Source organism: Muntiacus reevesi, chromosome 13 (assembly GCF_963930625.1).
Source record: "Muntiacus reevesi chromosome 13, mMunRee1.1, whole genome shotgun sequence".
In the NCBI taxonomy this organism is placed as follows: Eukaryota; Metazoa; Chordata; class Mammalia; order Artiodactyla; family Cervidae; genus Muntiacus; species Muntiacus reevesi.
The window spans coordinates 62,710,602-62,737,834 of NC_089261.1; the positions used below are offsets into that span (position 1 = coordinate 62,710,602).

The following is a 27,233-nucleotide window of genomic DNA, read 5'->3' on the forward strand; positions in this document are numbered from 1 at the left end:
ATGACTTACAACATTTTTCTCACTGTTTCATGGGCTGAAGTCTGAAATCCACTTTCCCTCTGCAGGCCGTGGGGGGAAATCTATCTGTTCTTGACTCTAAGTAGCTTCTGGTAGCTGATAGTATTCCTTGGCTTGGAGGAACACATCACTCCAAACTCGGCCTCCATCTTCACATCTCCCTCTCTTTTTTGTGTTTATTTTTCTTCTGCTGACTGTGAAATTTCCCTCTGCCTCTGTCTCTGAAAGACACTTGTAATGGCACCCAGAAAATCTACAGTTTTTGCTTTGTTGCAGTGACTTTAATCATATCTCCAGAGACGTTCTTTTCCTCAAGTACAGTAGTATTTACAGGTTAAGACCATTAAGACCTGATAACTTTGTGTGGCCATTATTCAACCAACCACAGTCATCACATATTGAACATCTCCTCTCTCTCACTGTATCATCCTCAGTGGTACTCACCCCACAATATAGATAACCGGCTATAAAACTTGTACCAGTGAGCAGTGTGTGATGTGTTTCCTCAAGAATGAACCGTGCTGGTTCCTGGAGAGCAAGATAAACAAACACCTCCAAGAGAGCAGGGTGAGAACTGTGGCTCGAGTGAGCGCAGGGCGCTCTGAGGACAAATTTGAGGGTTTCCTAACTCAACTGTGGTTAAGCAGGGGAGGCTATCTGGAGGAGGTAAGATCCCCCATGGTTCTCAGGAATGAATAGGAGTTCACCAAGAAGTGGGGGAAGAAAGTTCCAGACAAAACTGCCTTTGCAGATGCCTGGAGGCCTAGAAAAAAATTGGCAAAAGGGATAAAGAGGGGATGGGCGTATTCTGAGGCTACTGAGAAGGCGGGGATGGGTGACTGATGAGCTGGGCAGGAGGATGCGAGAGGGATGGTCAGGGTAGAATACCCTTCTGCTCCGGGCACCCAGGTCCATTCAATGAGACAAAAGACACAGGCAGGAAAAACTGGACGCTAGATGAATCGTTTGGTTTGGGAGCGTTGTTTATTCCCCAGATCCATTTGTCTCTGGCTCTGTCTATCTGTCTCTCTTTTAGATGTTAAAAACTACCCTGGCCAAGGATAAGGCTATACCCTTTGCCAAGTTGGCAGTTTTCTTTGTCATTTATTCTCACACACAAAACCATGGCATACTGCCAGGAAATGATTCATATGTAAATTATTTGGAGTTAGAATCATGAATCACTTAACATAAATAATGGTGGGTGGTTGAATAATGTACGTTCAGTACAGTTCGAGACAAAAGTGATGTTCATCTTGTATTTAGAAATATTTTTCTGGAAAATGTAACCTAGAGAGGATGTATTAGAAACAATGATTACATATGGGCTGTATAAGAAGTAGGAAGATAACATTTGTAAAGATTTTTGTGCACTGTTCGTTTTGCTTCTGAGGATGGTTTACTTTAAAAAGTGGATTGTTCCTTCAAAGACATTTTTACAGGCATAGTCAGAGGTTGGGAAACAAATAGGCCCCACATCCCAACAAAACCCTTCAGTATGTGCCCAGAATACTAGGCATTGTCGAGTAGCATACAGCAAGCCAAGATAATAAATAGTGGTGGAAAAAATGTTGTTGGAATATCCACTTCATATTTGAAATGTAACACGGCTGGAGGCCCAGGGCCAAGTTACACAGTACGTCCCAGAAGAGGCTCTGCTGTGCCTTTGCATGAAGAAGACGACTTTGGAGAGGTGCAGGCTCCCTGCGTTCTGGACTCTTTATTTTAGCTCCAGTCAGCGCATTCTTGGAGTACTGGTGATGCAAATTATTTTATATATGTCCCTGGAAATTAGTGTCACATGCAGAGCCCCTACATAGAGGTACATTTATAGACTCTCCCCAACCTCAGGCGATAGAGAGGAGGGAGGAGAACTGACATGATAGATCCATTTAGCTTCAAAATCAAACGCCTGTTTTTCTCCTGTGTCGACTTGGCGTCACACAGAGTGAAATAAACTCATTCGGTTGCCTTTACCTGTTCACAGAGATAGAGCCACGTCTGCGGTTACCGTGATTAAGGACTCGGTTGGCACAGATGAGCCAAAGGCTTCTAAAGACGTGTGTGAACACCGCCGGTTTTCTGAGTCTTTGTCCCCGTGGCCCCAAGGGCTTGGCTGCCCAGCCGCTCGCCCCGGGAGCGCCCAGGGCTCTGTGCCCGCCTGGTGCCGCCGCCGCCCTGGAGGTCAGCGCCGGGCGGCTGGGGCCGGGTCGGCAGCCCGGCGGCCTCTCCGCCGTGCTCGGTTAGGGTCTGAGACCTGCCACCCTTCCCCGGGTGCCGAGTCCGGAACCAGCTTCGTCTTCCCAGCCCTCCTCATGAGTAGGCATAGGTGCTCCGCTTTGCACGAAGCCTGGTGTGGTCCTGCCTTGAGCCTGCCTCAGGCCGATGCTGCCTCTAGTTCCAACCTTTCACGGAGTCAGTTTCAACCTGACAGCTGTCATTTTCATTTTGAAAGATTCCAAAAGATGTGGGCTTGGAGGTCAGGAATCTAGGTTTGCATCCCCCGCCCCTCAAAGAACTGCTCTAAGAATAACTGTGGAGACGTTACTCAAGCACCCTGCACAATGACAGAAAGGGACTCGTTTCCTAGGGAATGTGGTTCTTTTCTTTCTCCTGGGTGCCTGCTAAGTCAGTCATGTCCGACTCTTTTCGACCCTAGGGACTGTGACCCGCCAGGCTCCTCTGTCCACCAGATTTCCTAGGCAAGAGTACTGGAGTGGGTTGCCATGCCCTCCTCCAAAGGCTCGTCCTGATTTCCTGAGGTTTCTGCATTGCAGGCAGATTCTTTACCACTAAGCCCCCAGGGAAGCCCCTTTCTCTCCCCTGCTTCTGTTTAACGTTTGCGCTGTCATTTGCTAACATTTGGACAAACACGGTGCATTCAGCACTCAAAAAACACCAGTCTCTATGTACAGGAGCCTGCAACAGACTTTTGTCTGGATATTATTTACTTGATGTTATAATTTATGCTTCCGTCTATTGTCCAGAAATATTTGAGATTGCTTTGAGTAAAAATACACATATGCATGGAGGCATGGAGATAACAGCGGAACCGTAAACGGTACACTGAACTAGAGATAAGATAATGATCTTATTACTGCAGTGGGACATTCCTTTAGCTCTGAGATCCATGAGAGCAGAGGAGACACAGACACACATTATGGATATATATGCACATATGTGTGTTTAGGTAGCAAATGATAGCTCTTATAAGGTAAACTTACATAAAGAAAACTATTTGAAAACCTAAAGTGTATAATAGGGCAATTAGCAGTCTTACAGAACATTCCCTAAATAATTCATTATCACAGTTAACGAGGATCAACAAATGTGACATTATTGAGAGATCTTTAACGTCTCATAATAAAATAGAGCAGTCGTTGTTCATGATTCATGGGCTGGTATACTAAGAATAATTCCTTAATGCCGTGAGGAAACATTTTGCTACGGTGCTGTTCCCAACCACACTGCTCACCAGGACTGACAATCAGGTGGTGTTTTCAGAGAAGTGATTAGAGTTGAAATGAGGATGGTGGTCATCTACTATGTGTTTCCTGACTTCTGAAATACAAGATAAGGAACATCTATCTGGTGAGTGGCTTCATACCCAAATACAGAGGAGGAAAGTTTCCTTTTCACAAATTTCAGCACATAATTCAAATTCATGTTGGTAAATAGTTTAAAAGCTAAAAATGTTTATAAGGCTGGAAGTTGTATCTCATAAGTATGCCAAATTTCCTTACATGCTGTCTTCATTTCTGAGTGTGTACTGAGAGGGAAAAGTGATTCCAGCTGCATTACAAAGCAGCGTGGCAAGCCCAAGTTTTTGCAGCATCATGAGCTGTTAGTATTGGGAATGAAGACGAGGCAGGAGGGAGCGAGTCTTGCGGTCCAGATAGCACGCCGCGCCCGTCGCGGGCTATTTGAAGTCCTTCCATTAGCTTCAGTGAGCTGCCATTCTGGTTTGGCTTGTCCGCAGGGTGCGGTTTGTCTCGGCTCCTGCAGGCTCAGATCCACAGCCTGTGTTGTCCTCTGGCACGCAGGAACAGAGCCTGTTCTGCGTCTGATCCACCCCTCTAAACCCTTTTCCCCAGGAACATCTGATTGAGAACGAAGTGTCGATCCTGCGCAGAGTGAAGCATCCGAACATCATCATGCTGATTGAGGAGATGGAGACGGCCACCGAGCTCTTCCTGGTGATGGAACTGGTCAAGGTGAGAGGTGGAGAGATCCCAGGAGGGTTCGTCAGTGCTGGATCCCGAGACTGAGCAGTATTCTGAGAGACCCTCACTGGAAATGCACGTTGCCGTCGTGAGACTTTCCTTATTCATGAAATGGATCTTTATTCATTTGAGCAGCACTTGTGACATTCTTTTTCTGATCTCCTTCAGGCTGATGAGCTTTGTTGGTGCCCTTCATAGCCCTGCCACTGTTGATTTTTTTTAATTAAACTTATTTTTATTTTGTATTGGAGTATGTTGTGATAGTTTAAGGTGGACAGCAAAGGGATTCGGCGTCCGTATACATGTATCCATTCTCCCCCAAACCCCCTCCCATCCAGGCTGCCCCATAGCGTTGAGCAGAGGTCCCTGGGCCGTCCAGTAGGTCCTTGTTGCTTCTGCATTTTAAACATGGCAGTGTGTACATGTCCATCCCAAGCCCCTAAGTATCCCTTCCTCCCACCCTTCCCCCTTGGTAACCGTGAATTCGTTCTCGGAGCCTGTGAGTCTGTTTCTGCCACTGTTGATGTTTTGATGTGCTCTTTTACATGTTCTCCAGGGTGGAGATCTCTTTGATGCAATTACCTCCTCAACCAAGTATACGGAGAGGGACGGGAGCGCCATGGTGTACAACCTGGCCAGCGCCCTCCGGTACCTGCACGCCCTCAACATCGTGCACCGGGACATCAAGCCCGAGAACCTCCTGGTACGTCGTCTCTGCCTTTTCCGTTCCAACTCAGGCCTCTCTCCCTTTAAAGTGGAGGAAATCACGTGCAGACAGTCATGTGCAGACTGTGACATTTTAAAATCTACACCAACCCTGCAGGTCAGGGGCCAAGAGAAGTGAAATCTAGAAAATCAAGTCAGTGACCATAAAGTCTTAATGGATTCCTTGAACTGATCTGCACTTCCACGCTTACTGTTTCCCAGACATTAGAAAGCATATTTTCTTTCTTCTTTTTTTGAAAAGTTCTTTATTTGTGTATTTACTTTTGGCTGTGCTGGGTCTTTGCTGCCGTGGGCCTTTCTCTAGTTGTGGTGCGGGGGCCTCTCGCTGCAGCGGCTTCCCTTGTGTGGAGCGTGGACTCCAGGGCCGGAGCCTCAGCAGTCACAGAACACGGGCTCAGTCGTGGGGGCTCAGCGGCTTAGCTGCTCCACGGCGCGTGGGGTCTTCCGAGACCAGGGATCGAACCTGTGTCTCCTGCATTGGCAGGCAGATTCTCTACCTGGGAGCCACAGGGAGAGCCCGGAAAACCCATTTTCATTTATGTTTTAATGGATGGTACTAACTGGAGAAAGACAAACAGGAAATGGCTTTATGAGGCAAAAAATTCTGGTGAATAAATTGGTGACAGAATTAGAGGCTCATAGGAGACAGTTCTGTGCAGGACAGAACTCTGAAAATATAACATAGTCCGTTCATCTCAGCTTTATGGGTATGGAAATTGAGCCCCCGTGATGCTGACTTTTCTTGTTTGGAAGTTTCCTTTGTCCTGTTGCTCTGCAGACGAGAGTCTTACTTTGTTACGGAGCTCAGCTTCACAGTCTGGTCCCAGTTCTCCCTTCCAGCCTCTTGTCCTGGTCCTCCCTTCCCTACCCATCTGGCCAGCATGGCACTCACCTTAAAGCCAGATGTAACTCACTGCATGGTGGCCTTAATCACGAGATGTAGCTTGCTGACTGGGGACAGTCCTGATGTCTACACTGTAGGGAAATGTAAGAGAAGGCAATTTCTGAGTTCTCCGTACACAGATCCACCAGAACACACGAGATACTTGGCTTCTGTGTTCCCACCTTTCAGGGCTGAGCGTCACCATCATCATCCTTACTTTCTGGCAGGTGAGGTTCTCTGCATCTCCTGTATCATGTTCATCCACACACAGGTTCCCCCAGGCCCCAGAGTTGGTGAAGACCAGACTTTTATCAGCAGTGGTAAACCTCATTGTTGATGTCCAAACTGGTCATCATAAAGTGACATGATGCTCAGTTGGTAAAGAATCCACCTACCACTGCAGGAGACCTGGGTTCGATCCCTGGATTGAGAAGATCCCTGGAGAAGGAAACGGCAGCCCACTCCAGTATTCTTGCCTAGAATATTCCATGGACAGAAGAGTCTGGTGGGCTATATTCCTTGGAGTGGCAAGAGTTGGACACAACGACTAAACCCCCACCATCCTGGTCTCGTTTGCAGCATCCTGTCCCCCAGCAAACATTTTCATCCCATAAGATATGGAACGAGGCATGTCTTCTTGACATCACCCCAGCCTCTCTGAGCAGAGGCAGTCAGTCCCGGCCACTTCTGGTTTCTGCTGCACTTACCATGGTTCTGTGATTTTATCATTTATTTATCTGTCATTTTCTCTAAGTCAGTTCAGTTCAGTTGTTAAGTCGTGACTGATTCTTTGCAACCCTATGGACTGTAGCATGCCAGGTCTCCTTATCCATTGCCAACTCCCAGAGTTTACTCAAACTCATATCCATTGAGTTGGTGATGCCATCCAACCATCTCATTCTTTGTCTTCCCCTTCTCTTCCTGCTTTCAATCTTTCCCAGCATCAGGGTCTTTTCCAGTGCATCAGTTCTTTGCATCAGGTGGCCAAAGTTTTGAAGTTTCAGCTTCAGCATCAGTCCTTCCAATGAACATTCAGGACTGATCTCCTTTAGGATGGACTGGTTGGATCTCCTTGCAGTCCACAGGACTCTCAAGAGTCTTCTCCAACACCACAGGTCAAAAGCATCAATTCTTTGGCTCTCAGCTTTCTTTATAGTCCAACTCTCACATCCATACATGACTACTGTAAAAACCATAGCTTTGACTACATGGACTTTTTTGCTGGCAAAGTAATGTCTCTGCTTTTTAGTATGCTGTCTAGGTTGGTCATAACTTTTCTTCCAAGGAGCAAGAGTCTTTTAAGAGTCATTAAGAGTCTTTCATGGCTGCAGTCACCATCTGCAGTGATTTTGGAGCCCCCCAAAAATAAGTCTGTCACTGTTTCCCCTGTTTCCCCATCTATTTGCCATGAGGTGATGTGACCAGATGCCATGATCTTAGTTTTCTGAATGTTGAGTTTTAAGCCAACTTTTTCACTCTCCTCTTTCACTTTTATCAAGAGGATCTTTAGTTCTTCTTTGCTTTCTGCCATAAGGGTGGTCTCATCTGTATATCTGCAATCTTGATTCCAGCTTGTGCTACCTCCAACCCTGCATTTCTCATGATGTACTTTTCATATGAGTTAAATAAGTACAGTGACAATATGCAGCCCTGACATACTCCTTTTCCTATTTGGAACCAGTGTGTTGTTCCATGTCCAGTTCTAGCTGTTGCTTCCTGACCTGCATACAGATTTCTCAAGAGGCAGGTCAGGTGGTCTGGTATTCCAGTCTCTTTAAGAATTTTCCAGAGTTTGTTGTGATACACACAGTCAAAGGCTTTGGCATAGTCAATAAAGCAGAAATAGATGTTTTTCTGGTACTCTCTTGCTTTTTCAGTGATCCATCGGATGTTGGCAATTTGATCTCTGGTTCCTCTGCCTTTTCTAAAATCACCTTGAACATCTGGAAGTTCATGGTTCACATACTGTTGAAGCCTGGCTTGGAGAATTTTAAGCATCACTTTACTAGCTTGTGAGATGAGTGCAATTGTGCAGAAGTTTGAGCATTCTTTGGCATTGCCTTTCTTTGGGATTGGAATGAAACTGACCTTTTCCAGTCCTGTGGCCACTGGAAAACTCTTTCCAAATTTGTTAACATATCGAGTGCAGCACTTTCCCAGCATCACCTTTAGGATTTGAAATAGCTCAACTGGAATTTCATCACCTCCACTAGCTTTGTTCATAGTGATGCTTCCTAAGACCCATTTGACTTCACATTCCAGGATGTCTGGTTCTAGGTGAGTGATCACACCATCGTGGTTATCTGGGTCGTGAAGATCTTTTTTTGTACAGTTCTTCTGTGTATTCTTGCCACCTCTTCTTAATATCTTCTGCTTCTGTTAGGTCCATACCATTTCTGCCCTTTATTGAATCTATCTTTGCCTGAAATGTTCCCTTGGCATCTCTAATTTCCTTGAAGAGATCACTAGTCGGCCCCATTCTCTAGGTAGTAAGTGGAGCAGGTGTGTTTTTAGTCACCTATATGTCCTGGGTGGTGAATGAGCACACAGTGGGTGAGAAATCAATGGCTGGTGACTGACCACTGATGGTCACTCAGCTCACCTGAAGCTCACACTCACAGGCAGGTGTTCACACTGGGCGTCCCGCGTGCAGCACACCAATGATTATTGAGCAGAGTGTGCTTTGATGGGTAGGCTTTGGCGCCATTCTTGGGCCCTCCTGATCCACAGTTGCGTTTCCCCTTTGGATAGTGCCGTTTGATCATTTTTCAGCATCCACTTAAAAGCATGTGATGTCTGTTTTCCTACCGTCTTCTGCTTGAGGGAATGTGTTTTTCTATTAGGAAAGTAAATGCCCCTGGTGTGTAAAGCACGATGTGTCCTGGGGTGTGGCGTTCTGACCTCTGAGGAGGGGTGGGGACAGTGGCGAACCAGGCCTCAGGCACGTGGGGACCTGGTGTCCTGCTCCTGCACCAGGAGGCTGCGGGGCGTGTCAGTGTGCCCCCAACCCTGCACCGCTGGCCGAATTTGAACATGAGCTTCCCGAGCAGAGGTGACGGGGCACCCCGGGTATTCCCGAGGACACCCTGCCCTCCACACCTGTCTCACCGCGGGGGTCGCAGATACTGCGGGTCTCTAAGGGCTCGGGCGCTGCAGGGCTCGAGATGCAGCGGTGACCGCAGCGCCTGCCCCCTCGGCTGCTCCCGTGGGGGGCTCCGCGGGCCGGTGAGCCCTTCCGTAGACCCGAGGGTGTCCTGTCCAGCCCACTGATTCCATCCCTCCCCACCACCCCACGTCTCCCCCTTCCCACTCATGCTTCCTTACTGTGCGCGCAGGCTCAGGACCCCCTCCCTCATCCTTTGCTCTCGTTTCCCATCGGGGAAGAGACCGTGACGGGGACTGCCGGCTCCAGCCTGCCGAGTCTCCGACGGCGACTGGGAGAGCGGAGTCGGGGCCTCGTCTGCCCCCGCTGTCCCGGCCGGGTATCCCCCCCCGCCCCAGCCGCGCTCTGCCGCCCAAGGTGGGGGAGGAGGAGGAGGAGGGTGAGCCTGCACGAGGTCTGCACGGGGCTCCCGTGTGACGTGCAGGGCCCGTGGGGCCAGGTCGTGGACACTTCACTGCATGTCTCAGTAAGATGTGCGTGCCACTGCCGACCCAAGGGGACCCCGGCAGACCTAGAGACAGCCAGCAGGCTGGTGTCAGCCCGGGGTGGGAAAGTGCCAGCGCGGCGCTAGGAGCCCGTCCACGGAGGGACTGCCAGCCCCTCGCCTCTCAGGATCCCGCCTGTGAGCGCCAGAGCGTTTAGACGGCTCATTTGCATCGCCCGTCTGGCAGCCGAGTGGTGATTCAGACCCTGCCAGCCGAGATGTATGGGTCGCCGTGTCAGGGAGCACTCGGGTGGCCATTAGGGCCGTGAGTTACAGCCCGTGCGCCCGGTCAGAGTTAACTGAGAGAGGCCAGTGATAAATCCCGCCTTTCCAGGGCTTCTGGGGCAGGCCGAGGAGAGGGCTGGCTTCTCATATTTGAGGGCCTTCTAAATCACGATGCTGACTTTTTATTTAGAGAACCTGCGGCCTGCAGTTTGTATGTGGGGTGTGCATGCCTTCCGTTTTTCAGCTTTGCATTCTGATAGCGGCTTGCGACAGGGCGTCTCCGCTGGTGGCGGAGCATCTGAGCCCAGCCGAGCAGTGTTCCCAGGGGGTGCTGGGTTACACCCCACCCGGAGCCTGTACCCCTGTGGCCTTTCAGACGCAGGGGCGTGCAGGGGATGGGAGTGGACTTGCTGGGATCCCACGTGGCCACCCGCTCGAAGCTTGATTTTTCTGGGCCTCGGTTTCCTCATCTATAAAATGGAATAATGCCTCTCTTCCTAGCTGCCCAGCAGGGTGACTACAGAAGTGCGATGAGGCGGTGTTTGGGAGGCTGTGGGGCTGGCCCTTCCAGGCCTGCAAGGATGGGCATTACTGAGGAGAACTGAACTCTGCCAGAACGAGGCCTTGGAGGCACTGTGCATTTATCACGTCTTCCCTAAGATCGGTCTCCTAAAGCAAAGCCGTGTGTGTACGTGCCAGTGTTAGTTTCTTTAAGGAGTGTCATAAATATGTATGTGTGTATACATGCAGATTTATAGAGGTATATGTATATTTTCCTGCTTTAAAGACAATCTCCAGCTAAGACCTGAAATTTACGTACATTCTTTTTCACATATTTGCCTCTGTGTCTGGCACTGAGGAGAGACAAATCAGATAAAATACTAGTTCAGGCTTGTCTGCCCTATTTGATACGTCCCTTTTGATGTTTAGCCAGAGTACCACTTGCTCAAATATTATTCAGTGATTATAGACTCTTCAGTCCCTTTCTATTTATGCTTCTGCATCTGATTCTGAATTCCTTGTAGGGGACGTGAAAAATGGGACTTCTGGGACCTCTGAGTATCCAACAACAGCTCTTAAATACCCCTAGGCTTCCCTAAATTGAACATCTAAGATAAACATGATTAAAAAAAAAGTACCTAATGAGTATACTGTAAAGTTGTAAAAACAAAATGACATTAACAAAACTTTTTTTTACTCTTATGATACATTTAGAATTATAATGTTCTTGTCACTGCAATTGCTTAGGGAATTTCTAAAGTCTGGGTTGCAATAAATGCATCATAAATTCTAACTATAATTCAGATTGTTCTCATTAATGTTTACATTAAACATAATGGATGGAAAGTCATCCTAAGGCTAAGCATGACTAAGAACCTGGTTTCTGCTGCTTTAGGCTGAATCCTTAGTAGCTTTGAATATGCTCTGCTGAGCTGTGGGCTGACGCAGAGTGATAAATATCTGTGAGGGCCCCCAAATCCTCACCGCCAGTCCTGTGAAACTGGAAAGTCATAAAGATGCTTGCTGAGCATGGTCTCTAGTACATCAGTGTGGAAGCAGTTATTAAAATACCGAGGTGAACACTGTTCCTCTTCAACTGCTGAGAAGCATCACAAGCGAGAAAGCTGTTTCAGTGTCATCCTTAAAAAATGCCTGTTAAGATGGGGGTCATTGACATTAGGAAGGCTTGAGGTTCTTGACGCTTTTTTTATTGAAGATTTTATAAATCACTCCCCGTCATTAAGTATCAGACTGATGGATGATGTCGTTAATGTGCTTATCTTGAAAAAATGTCATTTGCTAAATTTTTCTCTTCTTTTGGTAAGTAGTGATTTAGATGAAAATCTGGTTCAGTTCATAGTGGGATACAAGGAAACACAAACAAATATGTTTAAAATGTAAAAGTAGAGGAAAGATATTACATAAGTACATGTTAGGTTTTACAGTTATTTCAAAATTCAGTGTTTTCAGAATGGACATCTAAGAGGCAAAGAGCTTATTAAAACTCATACAGTCAGGTCTCAGATTATGTTCTTATATATACTTGTTTGCTTCGAAAACCATCCATTTAAAATAACTTCCAGACTTTTATCCCATAAGGAAAGTGTGCTTATATATAAAATAAATTTTTCTGAATTATGGAACCAGCATGTGTTCATTGTAAACATTCTGGAAACTTCTGAAAAGTATAAAGAAGAAAAGTATATATATATAAAAAGTGTATATATATATAAAAGTATATATGTAAAATTTTGAATATTCTTTTTTCTTTAATACATTGAATATTCCCCATAGGATTAATGTTGACTTGAATTGTGCTTATTAGTGACTGTGTAATATCACTGAAGGGATTTGCTATGATTTATTAAGTCATTATCCTGTTGGCCACTTATGTTGCTTCTAGTTTTTAAAAACCAGAAGATGAATTCTGAGGTTGGCATTCTTGGGTATAACCTTTGGATCCATCTCTGTTCCCTTACAGCAGGTTCTTAGAAGTTAAATTTATAGATCACAGATTATTAAGGATATTAAGAAATTTACGTAGGACTGCCATACTTTCTAGAAAAGTTGCTTCGATGTCAGCAAACACATCACATCATCACCAGCATTGTTAAACCTTTTCCAAGATGATGATCTACCTGATCGAATCAGCCAGTCCTTCCAGGAAAGGAGGAGCATTCACCCTATCCTGATCTGAGCTTCATCTCATGAGCCAGGGACCAGCTGTTATCATATTTCACAGATGACAGAACATGCCCAGGGTGGATGAGGGGCTTTCAGGGGTCAGGTCACCAGACAAATGGGTGGAGTGTTTCGTCCTGCAGGCTTGGGCTGTCTCATCCCAAAGGTCACTTTCTTTCTAGATTTCCAAAGTTCTGCCCTAGGTTGTATCACTGTTTATATTCCTCGTTGTCTAGAGAGCAAGTCCTAATTGTATCTTCTAAACTAAACATGAGTTGGAGAGCTAGTGTTTTAGTGGACAACCTGTAATGCACACCATTTCTGAGGCTCTCCAGTACCCACCTCCCCACCCCGACACACACACACAGAGACACAGCAGAGGTCAGCGCCCTGCCCTGAGGTCGGGGGCCTCTCAAGCGAACCGGGTAAGCCGCCCCCCTCCACTCAGCATGCATGCGTGTTCATTCTACTCCTAGGTAAGGGGCTTTTCGCAAAGGTAGGAAATTTTTTTTCATATTTCACACAATCTAAATCACACGCAACATCTCTCAAAAGAAATATTAGAGCTTTAAAAAGCAAGAGAGGGACTTCCCTGATGGTCCAGTGGTTGAGACTCCAGGCTTCTAATGCAGGGGCTGCAGGTTCAATCCTTGGTCGGGGGACTAAGATGCCACCTGGTCAAAAAATCAAAACACAAAACTAAAAAGCAGCAGAGCTAAACCATGGCCTTAATACCAGAAGGAGAGGTTTCTTATGATTTGTTGGTAAATGTATCTGTGTCATTTCTGCCCAATTCCAGAGGCTCCCCACCTTGCGATCACTGAAGGAAAAACACTTCTGAGCATTCACTGCTTTCTGTTCCAGGTGTGTGAATATCCTGATGGGACCAAGTCTCTGAAACTGGGAGACTTCGGGCTGGCCACTGTGGTGGAAGGCCCACTGTACACCGTCTGCGGCACCCCGACTTACGTGGCCCCCGAAATCATTGCTGAAACCGGGTATGCCTTCTCGGTGGTTGGGTTGGTGCTTGAACTCTGGGAACAGGTGTATTTGCCACGACTGCTGCTGTGGATTCACGTGCCTCCCGGGAGCGTGGGGGGCGGGAGAGACTGATCCCTGCTCCGTGACTTTGATCCCAGGAACTCCAGTTCGTTCTTGTACTTCCAAGAGCCCTGGGGCCTGGACTTCTGTCCCAAGGCCAGTCTTGGAATCCAGATAGTGGCGAGGTTGGGAGAAGGGCAGATGCCTTTGTCCGAAGGGTAGTTCATTCATCTGCATGAAATGAGCGGTTTGGTACTGAAAGGCCCTTTCCCCTAACAAACCAAGGCGAGTAGTCCGGCCCTGCGGCGGGTTCGTGGGAGTAGCATTCTGTCTGTCCTCCCACCACTCTGTTTCCCCAGCTATGGCCTGAAGGTGGACGTCTGGGCGGCCGGCGTGATCACGTACATACTGCTCTGTGGCTTCCCGCCCTTCCGAAGGTCAGTGGCTCTGCAAGTGACCATATTTGAACTGTAAACTCTCTCCCTTTGATCGGGAAGCAGACACTCTACTCCTGGCAATCAGGACCAGAAACAGGTCAATAAAAATGTCAGTGACAAATTGTATGAACATACCATTCACTTTTTAATCTTAACTTACCACCTATTAATGTGTATTCTGCGTCCGCACTTCTGAGGTGCGGCCCGGGCCTTGCTCCATGCCTGGTCCCCTGGGTTTCCCACGGTCATTCTTCCGTAAAACTCACCCCGCGGTCCAGTGTCTATGATTTCCATTCCCAGTCGTTTTCAAGAGGAGTGAGAGTTAAAGATCCTCGCCAAGCAATCTGACCCTCCCAGGTAAGACTTTTTCTAGTTCTTAAGGGTTGTCTCTTCTACCTAATCTGACAGCTGTTTTTTAACAACTCACTTTGCAGAGCATTTGACCTGTTTGTTGTAGACACAGGGAATTCGTTCTTTTTCAGTTGATTTTGTCCGTTCACATACTATTTTGTTCACATACTATTCTGTTAACTTTTGGCGTTAACAGGCCCGGGAAAGCAGACTGACCCTGGATGACCGTACACTCACCTGTTGGGAGGACAGGGGGCCGCACAGGGGTCAGGGTGTGTGGTGGGGACCCCCCCCCTCGGGGTATGGACGGGGGCAGCTGGGGCTTCACCGTATGTCTCTTGACCAGTGCCTTCTCTCTCTGAAGCACATGAACACTTTGAAGCAGATGTTAATCTAATGATGCACGTTTGATTATTTTCCTCTGACTTTTCTTGAATGCTGTTTTCCTTTTAAACTTTCCTTATGGTCATTTGTAGAGTAGCTACAATGGGCCAGGCGTCATTCTAAGTTCTGGGAATCGAGTGGGAAACAAACCTTATTCTGTAAGGCCATAGTGTTTATAGTGTGTATTCAGTCAGTAAGTAAAAAATAGATTTATTTCTTCCCTCTCTCCCCCCACACTTTATTATAAAAGCTTTTATTATAGAAGCTTTATTATAAAAGCTTTTTATTATAGAGGCTTTATTATAAAAGCTTTTTATTATATGAAGCTTTATTATAAAAGCTTTCAAACATACAGAAAAGTAAAAAGGTATGACATTTATCTTTTTTTAAAATGACCAATTTTTAAAATATATTTTTTAACACTGGGTCTTAGTTGTGGCATGTGGGATCTAGTTCCCTGACCAGAGGTTAAACCTGGGCCCCCTGTACTGGGGGTCATGGAGTCTTGGCCACGGGACCACCAGGGAAGTCCCTAATGATCAATTTTTAGTTGAGTTGAATAGTTGGTTTTGGTTTTGTTTTGTTTTGTTTTGTTTTTTGCTTACGTTAAATACAGGAATAACACAGATGTCAGTCTCTACTTTTGAGAGGCTTATTGGTTTGAAAACACAGCATGAGAATATTGATCAAGCAGAAAAAGTGAGCATGAGTTCATGCCAAGTTGAGGGCAGGCTCAGCTGAGGACTGGAAATCACGAAAGGTTTAAGGAGGGATGCGACATTGGAGTGGGACCTCGTCCTCATGGCGTGGCTTGGGCTCCTGTAGGTGGAAGGCTCTTTCCGTCTGGCCATCGATCAGCATCATGGTTTTCCATCGAGGTCATTGCCACGGTGGGTTACTCAGACTGTGGGATACGACATATCTGTTAGTTTTTACTGAAGAATAGATTTGTTCTAAAAGCAGGGGCATGGATCATTCCGAGCCCTTCTCCTGCCCTGGGCTGGCTCAGTGGGGGCCTGAGGTCCAGTGTAGCTCGCTCACATGCCTGGTGGTCAGCTCAGTGTCCGCTGGGGCCACAGGCTTGACTTAGCCACGTGCCCCCCAGCATCAGAGAACTAGCGTGGGCTTCACCTGATGGTGGTGACAGCTTCCTCAAAGCAGCCAGAGAGGGCAAGTTCCCTGCCCGAGTACCTTCCAGATCTCTGCTTGCTCCACATTTCTTGATTAATGTCCCATTGATCAGATGAAATCAAATAGCTAAGCCTGGGGTGAATGTGGAAGATGTTTGTGTCCATAGAAGGAGGGACGTGATCTGTGTCCATTGTCCCAGTCACACTGCTGGTCTCAGTGATGACTTGCTGTGGGAACCAGTCAGGTGCAGAGGACAGTGGGGTTTGATAGCCGGTAACCCAAGGGCCAGGGCCTTCCCTGGTGACTCGGTAAAGAATTTGCCTGCCGATGCAGGAAATGTGGGTTCTATCCCTGGATCAGGAATGGCAACCCACTCCAGTATTCTTGCCTGGAGAATCCCGTGGACAGAGGAGCCTGCTGGGCTGCAGTCCATAGCATCGCAAAGAGTCAGACCCAACTGAGCAAGCAACCACCAGCAACAAATCCAAGGGCCATTTACAGCAGAGTTTCCCTCCGTGGTTAACCCAAGTTGAGAGCAGCTGGAAAACGTATGGAGGAGCAGTTGTAGAGGAATATGTGCTCACAACTCCCTCTAGTGTTTCCACTTGCCAGTGCAGCCTAGAAGTTTGTTTTCTTTGACTTCCTTTTTACTGTTTAACAAGAGAGAGACTGGAATTAACAATATGTATCTATTGTGACTTGTTACCTTGTTCTCTCTGTGGGATATTCAGATCAGTCTGGCTAATCAAAAGCAGTAAAAGTACATTCTGAAAGCTGCTTCCTTAGAGGTTATGCCCAGACGCTGGTCCTGTAACTCTAGATAGCTTACCTTTGAAAATGTTTTCCCTCTCATATCATGCTGTGATGAAAGAGAATTTATTATGTTACATGTTTGTTGTGGAAGCATCTTCATAGCGTACAGAGACATTCTGGATAGATTTTATAACCTACTATAATATAAAATATTTACATATTTTATATACCATATATATCAAACTATGGAAATGGTCCTTTAAATAATGACAAATGACTATGGTTTAGGATTAAGCAAATCTGCATAAATTTGCTTCTAAAATAAAAGTCTTTCAACAGATATCTCAAAATATTTTCATTGTTTTCTAAAAAAGATTAATTGAACCCAAAGCTTTTTAATTAAAGTTGTTCCTTGGAATTGACAGTTTGAGCTTCTTTAACTCTAGCATCTCCCATTCTTTCAGGATTTTTGGGCATTAGTCCAAGGCTGACATGTAATATTTCATTGTTACTGAGAAGAATGTTGCTTTTCCAGGGTTTAGGTATTGCCTAAGGAAGTCTGTTCTTAGGGCCACTGATAGCAAATAATATTTGCCTGACTGTCCTGAGATATTTGATGTTTCTCTTAAACACACACCCATACCCCCTCTAAGTGAAATGTTTTCCACATCATTTGTGAAACTGCTTACAACATTTCTCAGGTTACCTCGTCTGACCTTTAACACCTTGGCGATGGAAAGAGTGTGTACACAGAGTCTTTTGCTGTTTTCAGAGTTTTTCTTACTGGGTGCTTCTGGACTTACAGCACTATACTGTTTGAGAATTAAAAAGTGCTTGAAGCATCTCAGCCTGCTGCTGCTGCTGCTGCTAAGTCACTTCAGTCGTGACCAACTCTGTGCGACCGCATAGACGGCAGCCCACCAGGCTCCGCCGTCCCTGGGATTCTCCAGGCAAGAACACTGGAGTGGGTTGTCATTTCCTTCTCCAGTGCAGGAAAGTGAAAAGTGAAAGTGAAGTCGCTCAGTCGTGTCCAAGTCTTTGCGACCCCATGGACTACAGCCCACCAGGCTCCTTCGTCCATGGGATTTTCCAGGCGAGAGGTCTGGAGTGGGGTGCCATTGCCTTCTCTGGTACACTGATGATGGGAATGTAAATTAGTGTAGCTGCAATGGAACATAGTATGAAGTTTCTTCAGCCAGACTGTAGCGTATAAATGTGTTAATCCATCCAGGGAAGGTTTAATAAGAGCGACTTTTATTCTGTGACGACTGACAAGGGTGCATTCTCTGCAGGTCTGCTCTGGCGAGGGCTGCCCGGAACCCCAGGGCTCTCATAGTTCCCAGCACGGGTCCTCAGGGTGCCCCTCTATTTGCCCAAATCCTGGGGTTGTGTTGTTGACTCAGGCTATTTTGCCAAGAACCTAAATCCTGCAGACACACACCCAATGTTTTAGCTGTTTGTTAACAAAATAAAGACCGTGTGTGTTAACAGAAACTATTTGAGATTCCAGAAGACCAAAAGGGAGATGCCTGCCATCATAGAGAGGAATGGCTAAAAAGAACGATTCTGCAAACGGGTGACTTGCTATATCTTCTTCTAACATTGTCTCCTGGGGTCCTCCGATGTTCTGAATGCTTCTATAAAATCCCTTTGTGTTTTTAGGCACATTCTTTATTCATTTTTAAGGAGACAGGAGCTGAATTAAATCAGTAGAGAGGTAACAGTGAAAAGGAAAGAGCATTTGGACACCTAGAAAGAAACAGTCTGTGCTCACTCGAAGAACATCAGTTTCTCGGGGAGCAGGGGTTGGGGGCATCACTCGCCTCGCCTGCTGGCCTGGCCTGACCTGTGTTGCTCTGAGTGCTGCGTGACATCATGAAGCAGCAGTGTCGATTCCGCTGAGCTTGGTTTGATATAATGAATGTTCATAGAGCTCATAAACTCTGTTTTCTCCTAGAACAGGAATGAGGTAGCCACCTCATCACACAGCCCCAGAGGCTGTCTCTGGACACGGCCCTGAATCATCTGTTTCTAGGGATGCCACACTCACCATTGCAGACCCTGGAGGACTGATAGCTGACCAGGCTCCTGTGCAGGAGACTGGGCGGGGTCCCACGTGAGCACCCTGAGCAGTGCGTGGGGCTGAAGGCAGTCTGGGGGGAACTCCAGGAGAAACGTTGCATCCTTGCCAAGTGATCAGGGCTTGCCTGGTAGCTCAGTTGGTGAAGAATCCGCCTGCAATGCAGGAGACCCTGGTTTGATTCCTGGGTCGGGAAGATCCCCTGGAGAAGGGATAGGCTACCCACTCCAGTATTCTTGGGCTTCCCTTGCAGCTCAGCTGGTAAAGAATCCGCCTGCAATGCGGGAGACCTGGGTTCAATTCCTGGGTTGGGAAGATCCCCTGGAGAAGGGAAAGGCTACCCACTCTAGTATTGGGCTTCCCTGGTAGCTCAGATGGTAAAGCGTTCTCCTGCAATGCAGAAGACCTGGGTTTGATCCCTGGGTCTGGAAGATCTCCTGGAGAAGGAACTGGCAACCCACTCCAGTACTCTTGCCTGGAAAATCCCATGGATGGAGGAGCCTGGCAGGCTACAGTCAATGGAGTCATAAAGAGTTGGACACGACTGAGTGACTAACACTTACTTAACACGTATTTGCCAAGTGAGACTGAACTTCTGCTCCTGGATTTTGATCTTGACTCCAGCAGCCCTTCCTGAGTTTTCTTCTAGGCTTTGCAGTGGCCTGGAGAGCCGGTGACTTGCTTCTCACTCTGGCCATTGATGTGTCCGCCAAGGGGAGGGGCCACGTGGCTGTGGAGATGCAGTGTTCTGGGAGGTCGGGGACGTCCAGTTCCCTGAATTTTTCCCAGCAGTATTTCCGCATTTTTCTGGCACTGTCCATCAAACGTCAAGTCATCTTTTACTCTTTAGACACCAGCTGTGTGCAGCTCTGAGAGAGGCAGGCAGGGAGGGACGCCCACCTCGGGCTCCTGCACCCGTGCGGTTCTAGTGGATGTCCTTGATGATGGGCTTTTTCTCTCGCACTGAGCTTCACTGAAAGGTTTCAGTGGGAAGCGTGTTGCACTGTGAATGTTTATCCAGATTCTGAACTCCTTATAACTTGCCATGTGTTGGCTGCTTCGCTTCCTCTGGCTGTTTTGTTGGGAAAGTAGAAGGGGGAAGGACAAGGAGATCTGACTCAGGTTTGCCACTTTCCCCACTTATTATTATACCATGAATGACTGAGGGCAGATGCTGAGCTTCTTTTTTTTTTGAAATGAGGACTTACATTTTTGTGGATTCCATTTTTTTCTTGAGTCTTTTGTTTTTTGTGGAAAAATACATGTGACATAAAATCTATCCCTTTAACCATTTGTAAGTGTACAATTTCAAGTGTTACGTGGTATTAAGTAGATTTAAACCGTTGTGTAACCATCACCACCACCCATCTCCAGAACATCTTTGTCCTCCCACGCTGAAACCCGGTACCTGCTGAACAGAGTTCTTGCATCTCTGCTCCTCTCTCTCTGCCCTGCTCCTCCTCCTTTCTCCACCACCTCCCCTCCTCCCCCTCCTCTCTGATTCCCAGGCCCATGGAAATGTTCCTTGGTTCATCATCTAGAAGGGAGAGTGTGTCATCCCAAACCTGGTTGAGATGCACAGCCAAGCTGTGAAACACCCACATCAGAGACACTGGACTCCCGTCTCCCCTCCACGTGAGCCTTTTGTTGCAATGCCGGATGGTGACGCTGACTCTTCTGTTTCTCTGTCACTGCCTCAGTGAGAACAACCTCCAGGAGGATCTCTTTGACCAGATCTTGGCCGGGAAGCTGGAGTTCCCAGCCCCCTACTGGGACAACATCACAGACTCGGCCAAGGTACCCATGCGGCCTGGCTCTGGGGGGCAGCGTGTCGAGGGGGCCTGTCACGGGGGGCTGTCGCCGCTCTTGTTGTTGTGCTCCGGGTCTGTTTGGACTGTGGCTTTGCGGTGCCTGAAATACTTCGCCGGGTTCTGGAAGCTGGCCTGGCTGTCTCCCCAGCGTGCCGAGGCCGCCCTCTTAGGGCTTCCAGATGCTTCTCTAAGCCCTCAACGTCTGCTCCTTCGTTTGCTCGGGAGCTGTGTCCTAGACCCTGCGGCCTGCAGGGGTGGCCCCGGGAGGCCTGTGGCATTGCTGGAAGGAGCAGGTCCGCGGCGCGGCGCTGTGGATGAGGGCAGTGCCCAGAGCCCGCAGAAGGGGACGCCGTGGTCCGCGTGGACTCGGGCACCTGCCCCGGAGCCTGGGGAGGCAGAGGTGTGACCGTGCTGGCTGTTCTCTGAAGGGCTCGGTGCGAACGCACGCTTTCTGTGCCTGCGGTTTGCACCCCGCTTTTGTCCCCACTGGTGTCTCCTTTCTTTGTCCCTAGGAGTTAATCAGTCAGATGCTTCAGGTCAATGTTGAAGCGCGGTGCACAGCAGGACAGATCCTGAGCCACCCCTGGGTGTCCGTAAGTACCCACGTCCCCGGGGATCCAACGTCTCTGTGTCCCGCGGGCCGCAGCCGGCCCCCTCGCCTGGGCTGTGGTGCAGACCGAGGTCTGGGCCCACGTTCTGCGGCGCCCTGGGCGTCCTTTTCCGTAGTCACACTGCCTGCCCTCTGGAGGACGCAGCGGGCATCAGGCCCCTCTGTGAGGGACCGGGCTCGTCCCGTCTCTGCAGGCCGCAGCGTCCTCACCTGTGAGTTGCTCTCCAAGGACCTTTTCCTGTCATCCTGGGGTTTGAGAGTCTTCAGCACGTGCCCAGAGATGAGCCTGTGTCGGAGCCGGACCTCTGTCTTCCTGGCCCGTGGTCACAGGCGCGCTCCTGCTCCCGGTGGGGCGGGCGGGAGCCGGGCGGAGGATGTGTGATGTTCGGGGAGTGCCCGAGTGTGGGCAGTGCCTCGGGACTTGGGTCAAACACAGTCCATGCCAGGAGAGCCTGGGTCCCCTCAGTCCTGGGAGCCTGGCGGCCGTGGCATTATTTCAGGGGCTTCTGCTGACTTCGGGGCGCCCTGTGCACCTCTGCCAGCCAGCTTCTGTCCCCCACATCCTGACAACTCCGTTCAGGCTCTCTGGGTCCTGTTACGTGACTTGGTTCTTGGGCCAAGTAGCTGAGATGCCGCATTTTTTTTTACTGAGTGATAAAGACTAGACACTACCTGCATTCTTGACTAAAATGATAATTTTGATGTTTCCATGGGCAGGATCTGTACTAAACTAGGTGGCATTTGTGCGGTGGAGGAAGGTCTCTGAGCCCTGCAGAAGGCCCTTCCGCCCTCTCCTCAGCCCACTCCAGACCTCAGGAGGGAGGTGCATAGCAGAGGGTCTTTGCGGGGGGCAGAGGACCAACAAACAGCAGTCGTTATTTTCAGTTACTTGACTCACATGGTTCCCGGATCTCATGGCTCAGACGGCCCATTAGGAGGAGACGGTGGGAGTGATGGGTGGTGTGTGACTGCTGAGGAAGCAACAACGTGGAGTGAGACTCAGGGTCGGTGTCTTTGCCTCTTTTCTGTAGGATGACGCCTCCCAGGAGAATAATATGCAAGCTGAAGTAACAGGTAAACTCAAACAGCACTTTAATAACGCGCTCCCCAAACAGAACAGCACGACCACCGGGGTCTCCGTTATCATGGTGAGTAGAGCCCGGTTCGCCCTCGGGCAGCTGCAGGGCCGGCCTGACTGCTCGCTGCCCGCGAGCCTTGCAGAGTCAGCGGCCCAGCGCTCCCTGCTCGCGGCCCTGGTGCCTTCTGGGCTCCTCCCTCCACGGCGAGAGTGGCCTGGCATGTGAAGGGCACCGTGTGGCCGGCTCCCAGTCCGCGGGCCCTGGGATCAGAGGGTGTGCAGGTTCCCAGCAGGCCAGACTGCAGGGCCCTGGGCCTGGGCCCCCGCCTCTTCCGGGCTCAGTGCCCTGCTTCCCCCTGCAGAGAGGGCTCCCCAGCCAGGCGGGACTTGCAGCCAAAGGCAACAACTCCCTGACTCCTCAGGGCTTCACAAATAGATTATCTGAGCTGTGAATGAGTCTTTGGGACTGGGGATAAGAAACAGCTAGGGTTAAGCAAATTCCATATTTTAAAAAATCAGTATTTTGTGATTTTTTTTTTTTTTTTTTTTTTTTAATTATTTTATTAGTTGGAGGCCAATCACTTTACAACATTTCAGTGGGTTTTGTCATACATTGACATGAATCAGCCATATAGTTACACGTAAAAAAGTTCAGAAGAATGAAAAAAAAATGGGGTTTTTCAGGGTTGGTAAAATTTTATGAGAAGTTAGTAACACTGATCCCCATGTTTTGTCAGATCTTCCTTCTAAAATGTTTTTGAGGGAGCTTACCTAAATCCATAAACACAGCAAATGGAAAATGGCATTAACGTACGTGAAGTAACATGAAAGTAGGTCAGGGAACGGGAGAAGATGCAGAAAAGACAAAAGTGAGTCCGAGGTGTAGTCAGCAGCCCTCCCGCCAGCTGTCCAGACCCGAGTCCTTGCTCCTGTGAGCCGTGAAGCTGGCCCCCGTGGGCCCCCCCTGCTCGTAGGATCGGGGAGCAGCGGGGCTGCCTGCCCGGGGAGAGGCAGGCTCTCCCTGGAGGTGGGGGCCCAGGAGCTGGACAGCAGGAGATGGGCCATCCCCTGCTCCATCACTGTGGCCTCAGGACGGACCCACCCTCCTGCTGACTGGGGGGAAACCAGCCGCATATTCTCCCAGCACAGTGCACCTCCGGTCCTTCCCTTGGAGGACTGGGTGCAGGTGGGGGCTGGAGGGAAGCCCACTGCTCTGTCCCAGGCTGGGGGCCGCTCTGCTCCTCCCCTGCCAGGCTGCAGGCCTCCGGGGGCTCTGGGTCAAATGAGTGGGAAGGCCTCGAGCTGTGGTTTTCCCGTAATCTCAGTGGTGTCCCGCCAAAAGTCTGCGACGGTCAGAGCTGTCACAGAGCGGCAGCTGAGACCCTGAGGGAAAAGCCGTTCTGTCTGAGCCCACGGCAGAACCTTCTCAGTAGTCACCGCCACCTGGGATCGGTCACAGCCCTGCCGCCAGTCACGCCGTTAGGCAGCTCCTAGGGACATCTAGAAAAACCTGAAACATCAAAAATTGCCACACTCACCATGTAATAAAAAAACCTTAAGTGTTAGCACACTTTGATAACCACACGTGAATTAAGCTTCCTAGTCTCCTAGAGGGAGAAGCTTTATAGGATTCACCCAGAGCTCATGAGCGCTTCCCCATCAGCCCCTGGGCCACCTGTCGACTCACGGCCCAGATGCAGGGCCTGTGGCCCACCAAGGTTCTGGAACGATCGGCCCTTTTGCCTTTCGGCCCAGAACAGGCTCTGTTCTGGATGAGGACATCCAGGCCGTCTCAGAACCTATGTCTTGTGGTTTACAAATGGCGTTTTTCCATTTGCTGATGAAGTTCAAGCATTCAGTGTCAAACTCCTGACCTTTAACAGGACGTTTGTGTGAATGAACACTGCCTTATTATTTGTGAGTCTAGCAGTGGTTGTGAGCATTGTGTGTTCACGTGTGTATTAAGTGTTTTGCCGGGCGTGTTGGCGGGGCCCCATCTCACCCCCCGTTCCCTACATAACTCTGCAGCTCCCTAGCTCTGGGGAGCTGCTGGCTGACCCACGAGGTCCAAAACCCATGGGGCAATCAGGAGCGCTCGTCTCTGGAGGGACCAGTTCTCCACAGTCAGAAAGCCAGCCTGGGCATCTGGCTTGTCCCACGCGGGCCTCCATGGGGGGGTCATACATCCTCGCCCGACAGAGGCCTGGCCCGGCATGGTTGTGCTAGGGCAGCTTGCAGCGCTTCCGAGTCATCAGTCCTTCCCTCACCCCCCTGCCCGACCACCACCACCTTCACCATTCCCGTGTGTCTGTGTGTCCTGCCCTTGGAAACAGTTCCAAATGTTTTCTTAAAAATCCTGATTCACAGACAGCTCTTCCTGAGATGTGTATGTTCTCCTGTCTGGGGCATGTAAGGTTCAGGTGGTTTCCTGCTGAAACAAATAGCAGTGGAAACAGCGCATCAGTGTCCTGAGACGGGACCCTCTGGTTGGGTTTTGTTCTCTTAGAACCGCCAGAATTGGAGCCTGGGGCTCCGGTGAGGAAAGGGTAGGACAGGAATGGTAAATAACGGTGAGCAAGTAAAGTTGATGCTGTTGTCTGCATTTTGTTTGACAGTTTGACTTGACAGTTTGAGAGACACTTCAGAGTTTCACTGTGTACCCCGCTGAGGCTCTGGGGACCCTGGAGCAGCATTCTGGTATTCACCGTGCTGTGCTTCCTCAGAGCGGCCTCTAATTCTCAGCCCGTCTTATCTGCATGCTTCTCTCAGACCCTGACAGCAGCGTCCAGCTCTCAGCTTCTCATGGGTGCAGGTCTCCTGTACCTACTGACACCCATTTTGGCCAAACACACCCGTGAAAACTTTACTTAAAACTCTTCAGCTTGCCACATCACCTTGCTTCCCAGACCAAAAGCTGGTGAGGGCACGGGAGGAGGGCCCCAGTGGTTCTCCTGCTGAAGGTTATCTTTCACTGAGGTGCAAATACGTATCTTTTAGTGGATGACAGCGTAAGATGGGAGCCTTTGGGAAGGTTTTGGTTCTTTCTCCAAGTACATTTGCAAGGAGGCCCTGTCCTCGGTAAGACAGTGTGCAGTCAGCTAGGCTTTGGGATAGGAGAATCCTAGAGGATAGGGTTTGGTTTAAGTTGGGCCTGTGGTTTCCGACTGCACTTGCATTTGCTCCGACTTGTCCTGAGAGGCTTAAGGAAAGACCCTGCACCTGCAAAGCGGCTCAGGGCCTGGCCCAGAAGAGGCCATCTCGTGGTGGAAAAGAGAATTAATGATAAGAAACCCCTTGTGGCTGCATTTTGTAGCCTCGTAGCTGCCTGGAGAAAGGGTGGATTCAAAAGGAGTGCTTCCTCAGTGGGGGGACTGTGCTCCTTTCAGGGGGACGTTGGGAAGGACTGGGGCTTAATTTAAGTTAGACAACTGTGTTGCTTCTGTTGAAAGTAAGTCCAGTTTCTGTCCCCGCTTCTCTCCTCCCTCCTCGCGCCTCTCCCGCTGCCTGCATTGCTTCCCTCTGGCTAGGTCCAAGGCGATGGTATGTACTAACCGCACCGCTCTGCTTCCTCCTGCTGCACACATTCATGCTCTTGCCGGGAAGAGAAGAGGAGAAATAACCGTGGGGATGGTGGTGTCTTCGGCCCAGGGGAGGCTTCTGGGTGGAAAACGGCGGAAGAAGCCTCTCTGCGCTTTCCGAGTTTTCCCTGAGGGGGTGGCCTGGCCTCTGCTCACACTCGGCGTTTCGAAGCTTGTTAAGGCGCAGGGCTGAGTTTCTGATTTGGCTCTTCCCCAGTTACCTCTTCTCCAGGAAACGGAAAGTGCCCTTGGCAATCACTGAGTGTTCAGGAAGGGCCTGTGGAGAACACCTGCCTTCCAGTCTGCACCAAGGGCCCCGCAGGCAGCCGCCCAAGGTCTAGGAAGCCGCCCAAGGTCTAGGAAGCCCCATTTGTTCATAACTTTCTCCAGGCACTTTTTCCCCTCCTGGAGTCCTGGAAGACTCGATGGTTCCTTTCCCCAACAAGGTGTTTAGATGACAAGGAAAGGACTTCTGGTCCACATGCCTTTCAGCTAAAGGTGCTGAGAACTGAAAGAGCCCCACGTTTGGAAAACGCGGTGAGAGGGCGCCTGGCCTGGCCTCCCTGGCCGAGCGGCAGTCATACCCGGTCAGAGGAGGAGGCAGGCAGGCCAGTCCACCTCCAGGCTAGGGTCAGAGGGCAGGGGACATCTGTGCCCCTGGAGCAGGGAAAAGAGAGCGTGCTAGTCGCTCAGTCATTTCCTACTCTTCGTGATCCCATGGTCTGTCGCCCACTAGGCTCCTCCATCCATGGAATTCTCCAGGCAATAACACTGGAGTGGGCTGCAGTGCCCGTCTCCTGGGGATCTTCCCTACCCAGGGATTGAACCCTGGTCTCCTGCATTACAGGCAGATTTTTTTTTTAACCCTCTGAGCCACCAGGGGGAGCAGGTCACAACCCTTGGGGGTGTGAAGACACCCCACAGGAAGAGAAGGCAAGGGAGGGGCTGCTGGAGGGTGGAAAGATGGTTGATGTTACACCCTGCATTCCCAGGCTTTTCATAGATTGCCTGCCGCCAGTGTAGCGGTGGTTTCCGGGCAGGGTGGGGGTTAGGTATTACAGATGACATGACTTAACCTTTCCAATCTCCCGATGGGGAACCTTCTTTAGGGAAGTTCGCAGTCAGGTGCCTTGCATTCCCGTGCGGTTTGCTTCCTGTCCAGGACGCTTCTGGGCTCAGATCCCAGAGGCTCCGGCCGGGGCGTAGGAGCAGAGGCCGCGGGGAGGGATGGAGGGACTGCTGGGCCGGCCTGGGGGCGCCGTCGGGCCGCGGGCGTTACTTCTCCTCTCCTGCTCCCGGCCTGCATGCTCGGCGCGCCCCGCTCGCTCGCGGTGCCGGGCGCAGGCGGCGGACTCACGTGTCTTCCGTCTCCTGCTCTCTCCCCAGAACACGGCTCTAGATAAGGAGGGCCAGATCTTCGGCAGCAAGCTTGGCGCCGACGGCGGCCGACCCGGCCTGGAGCCCGCCGCCCCGGCGCCCGCCGCGCCCCCGGAGCCGCCCCCGCACCCCGGCCCTCCCGCCCCCGCCCCGGGCAGCGAGCGGGCGGGGACCTGGCGCCGCCACCGCGACTGACCC

General features: G+C 49.7%; 1 protein-coding gene across 4 annotated transcripts in view; it reads left to right on the forward strand.

The window, feature by feature from the left end:
* The window catches only part of DCLK2 (doublecortin like kinase 2), a 183,830-nt gene extending 156,597 nt beyond the window's left edge, over positions 1–27,233 (forward strand). For 2 of the 4 annotated variants that reach the window (XR_010658897.1, XR_010658898.1), the window contains 9 exons: positions 4,113–4,232; positions 4,798–4,944; positions 13,269–13,402; positions 13,805–13,882; positions 20,282–20,378; positions 20,905–20,985; positions 22,034–22,150; positions 24,696–24,777; positions 27,045–27,177. Coding sequence is in view for 2 of the 4 variants with exons in the window: in XM_065905004.1 (XP_065761076.1) it covers positions 4,113–4,232; positions 4,798–4,944; positions 13,269–13,402; positions 13,805–13,882; positions 20,282–20,378; positions 20,905–20,985; positions 22,034–22,150; positions 27,045–27,230 (960 nt within the window). In the remaining 2 variants the exon portion in view is untranslated. Of the gene's footprint in view, positions 1–4,112; positions 4,233–4,797; positions 4,945–13,268; positions 13,403–13,804; positions 13,883–20,281; positions 20,379–20,904; positions 20,986–22,033; positions 22,151–24,695; positions 24,778–27,044 lie in introns of all 4 variants that reach the window. The other 2 variants (XM_065905004.1, XM_065905005.1) reach the window with 1 other exon arrangement.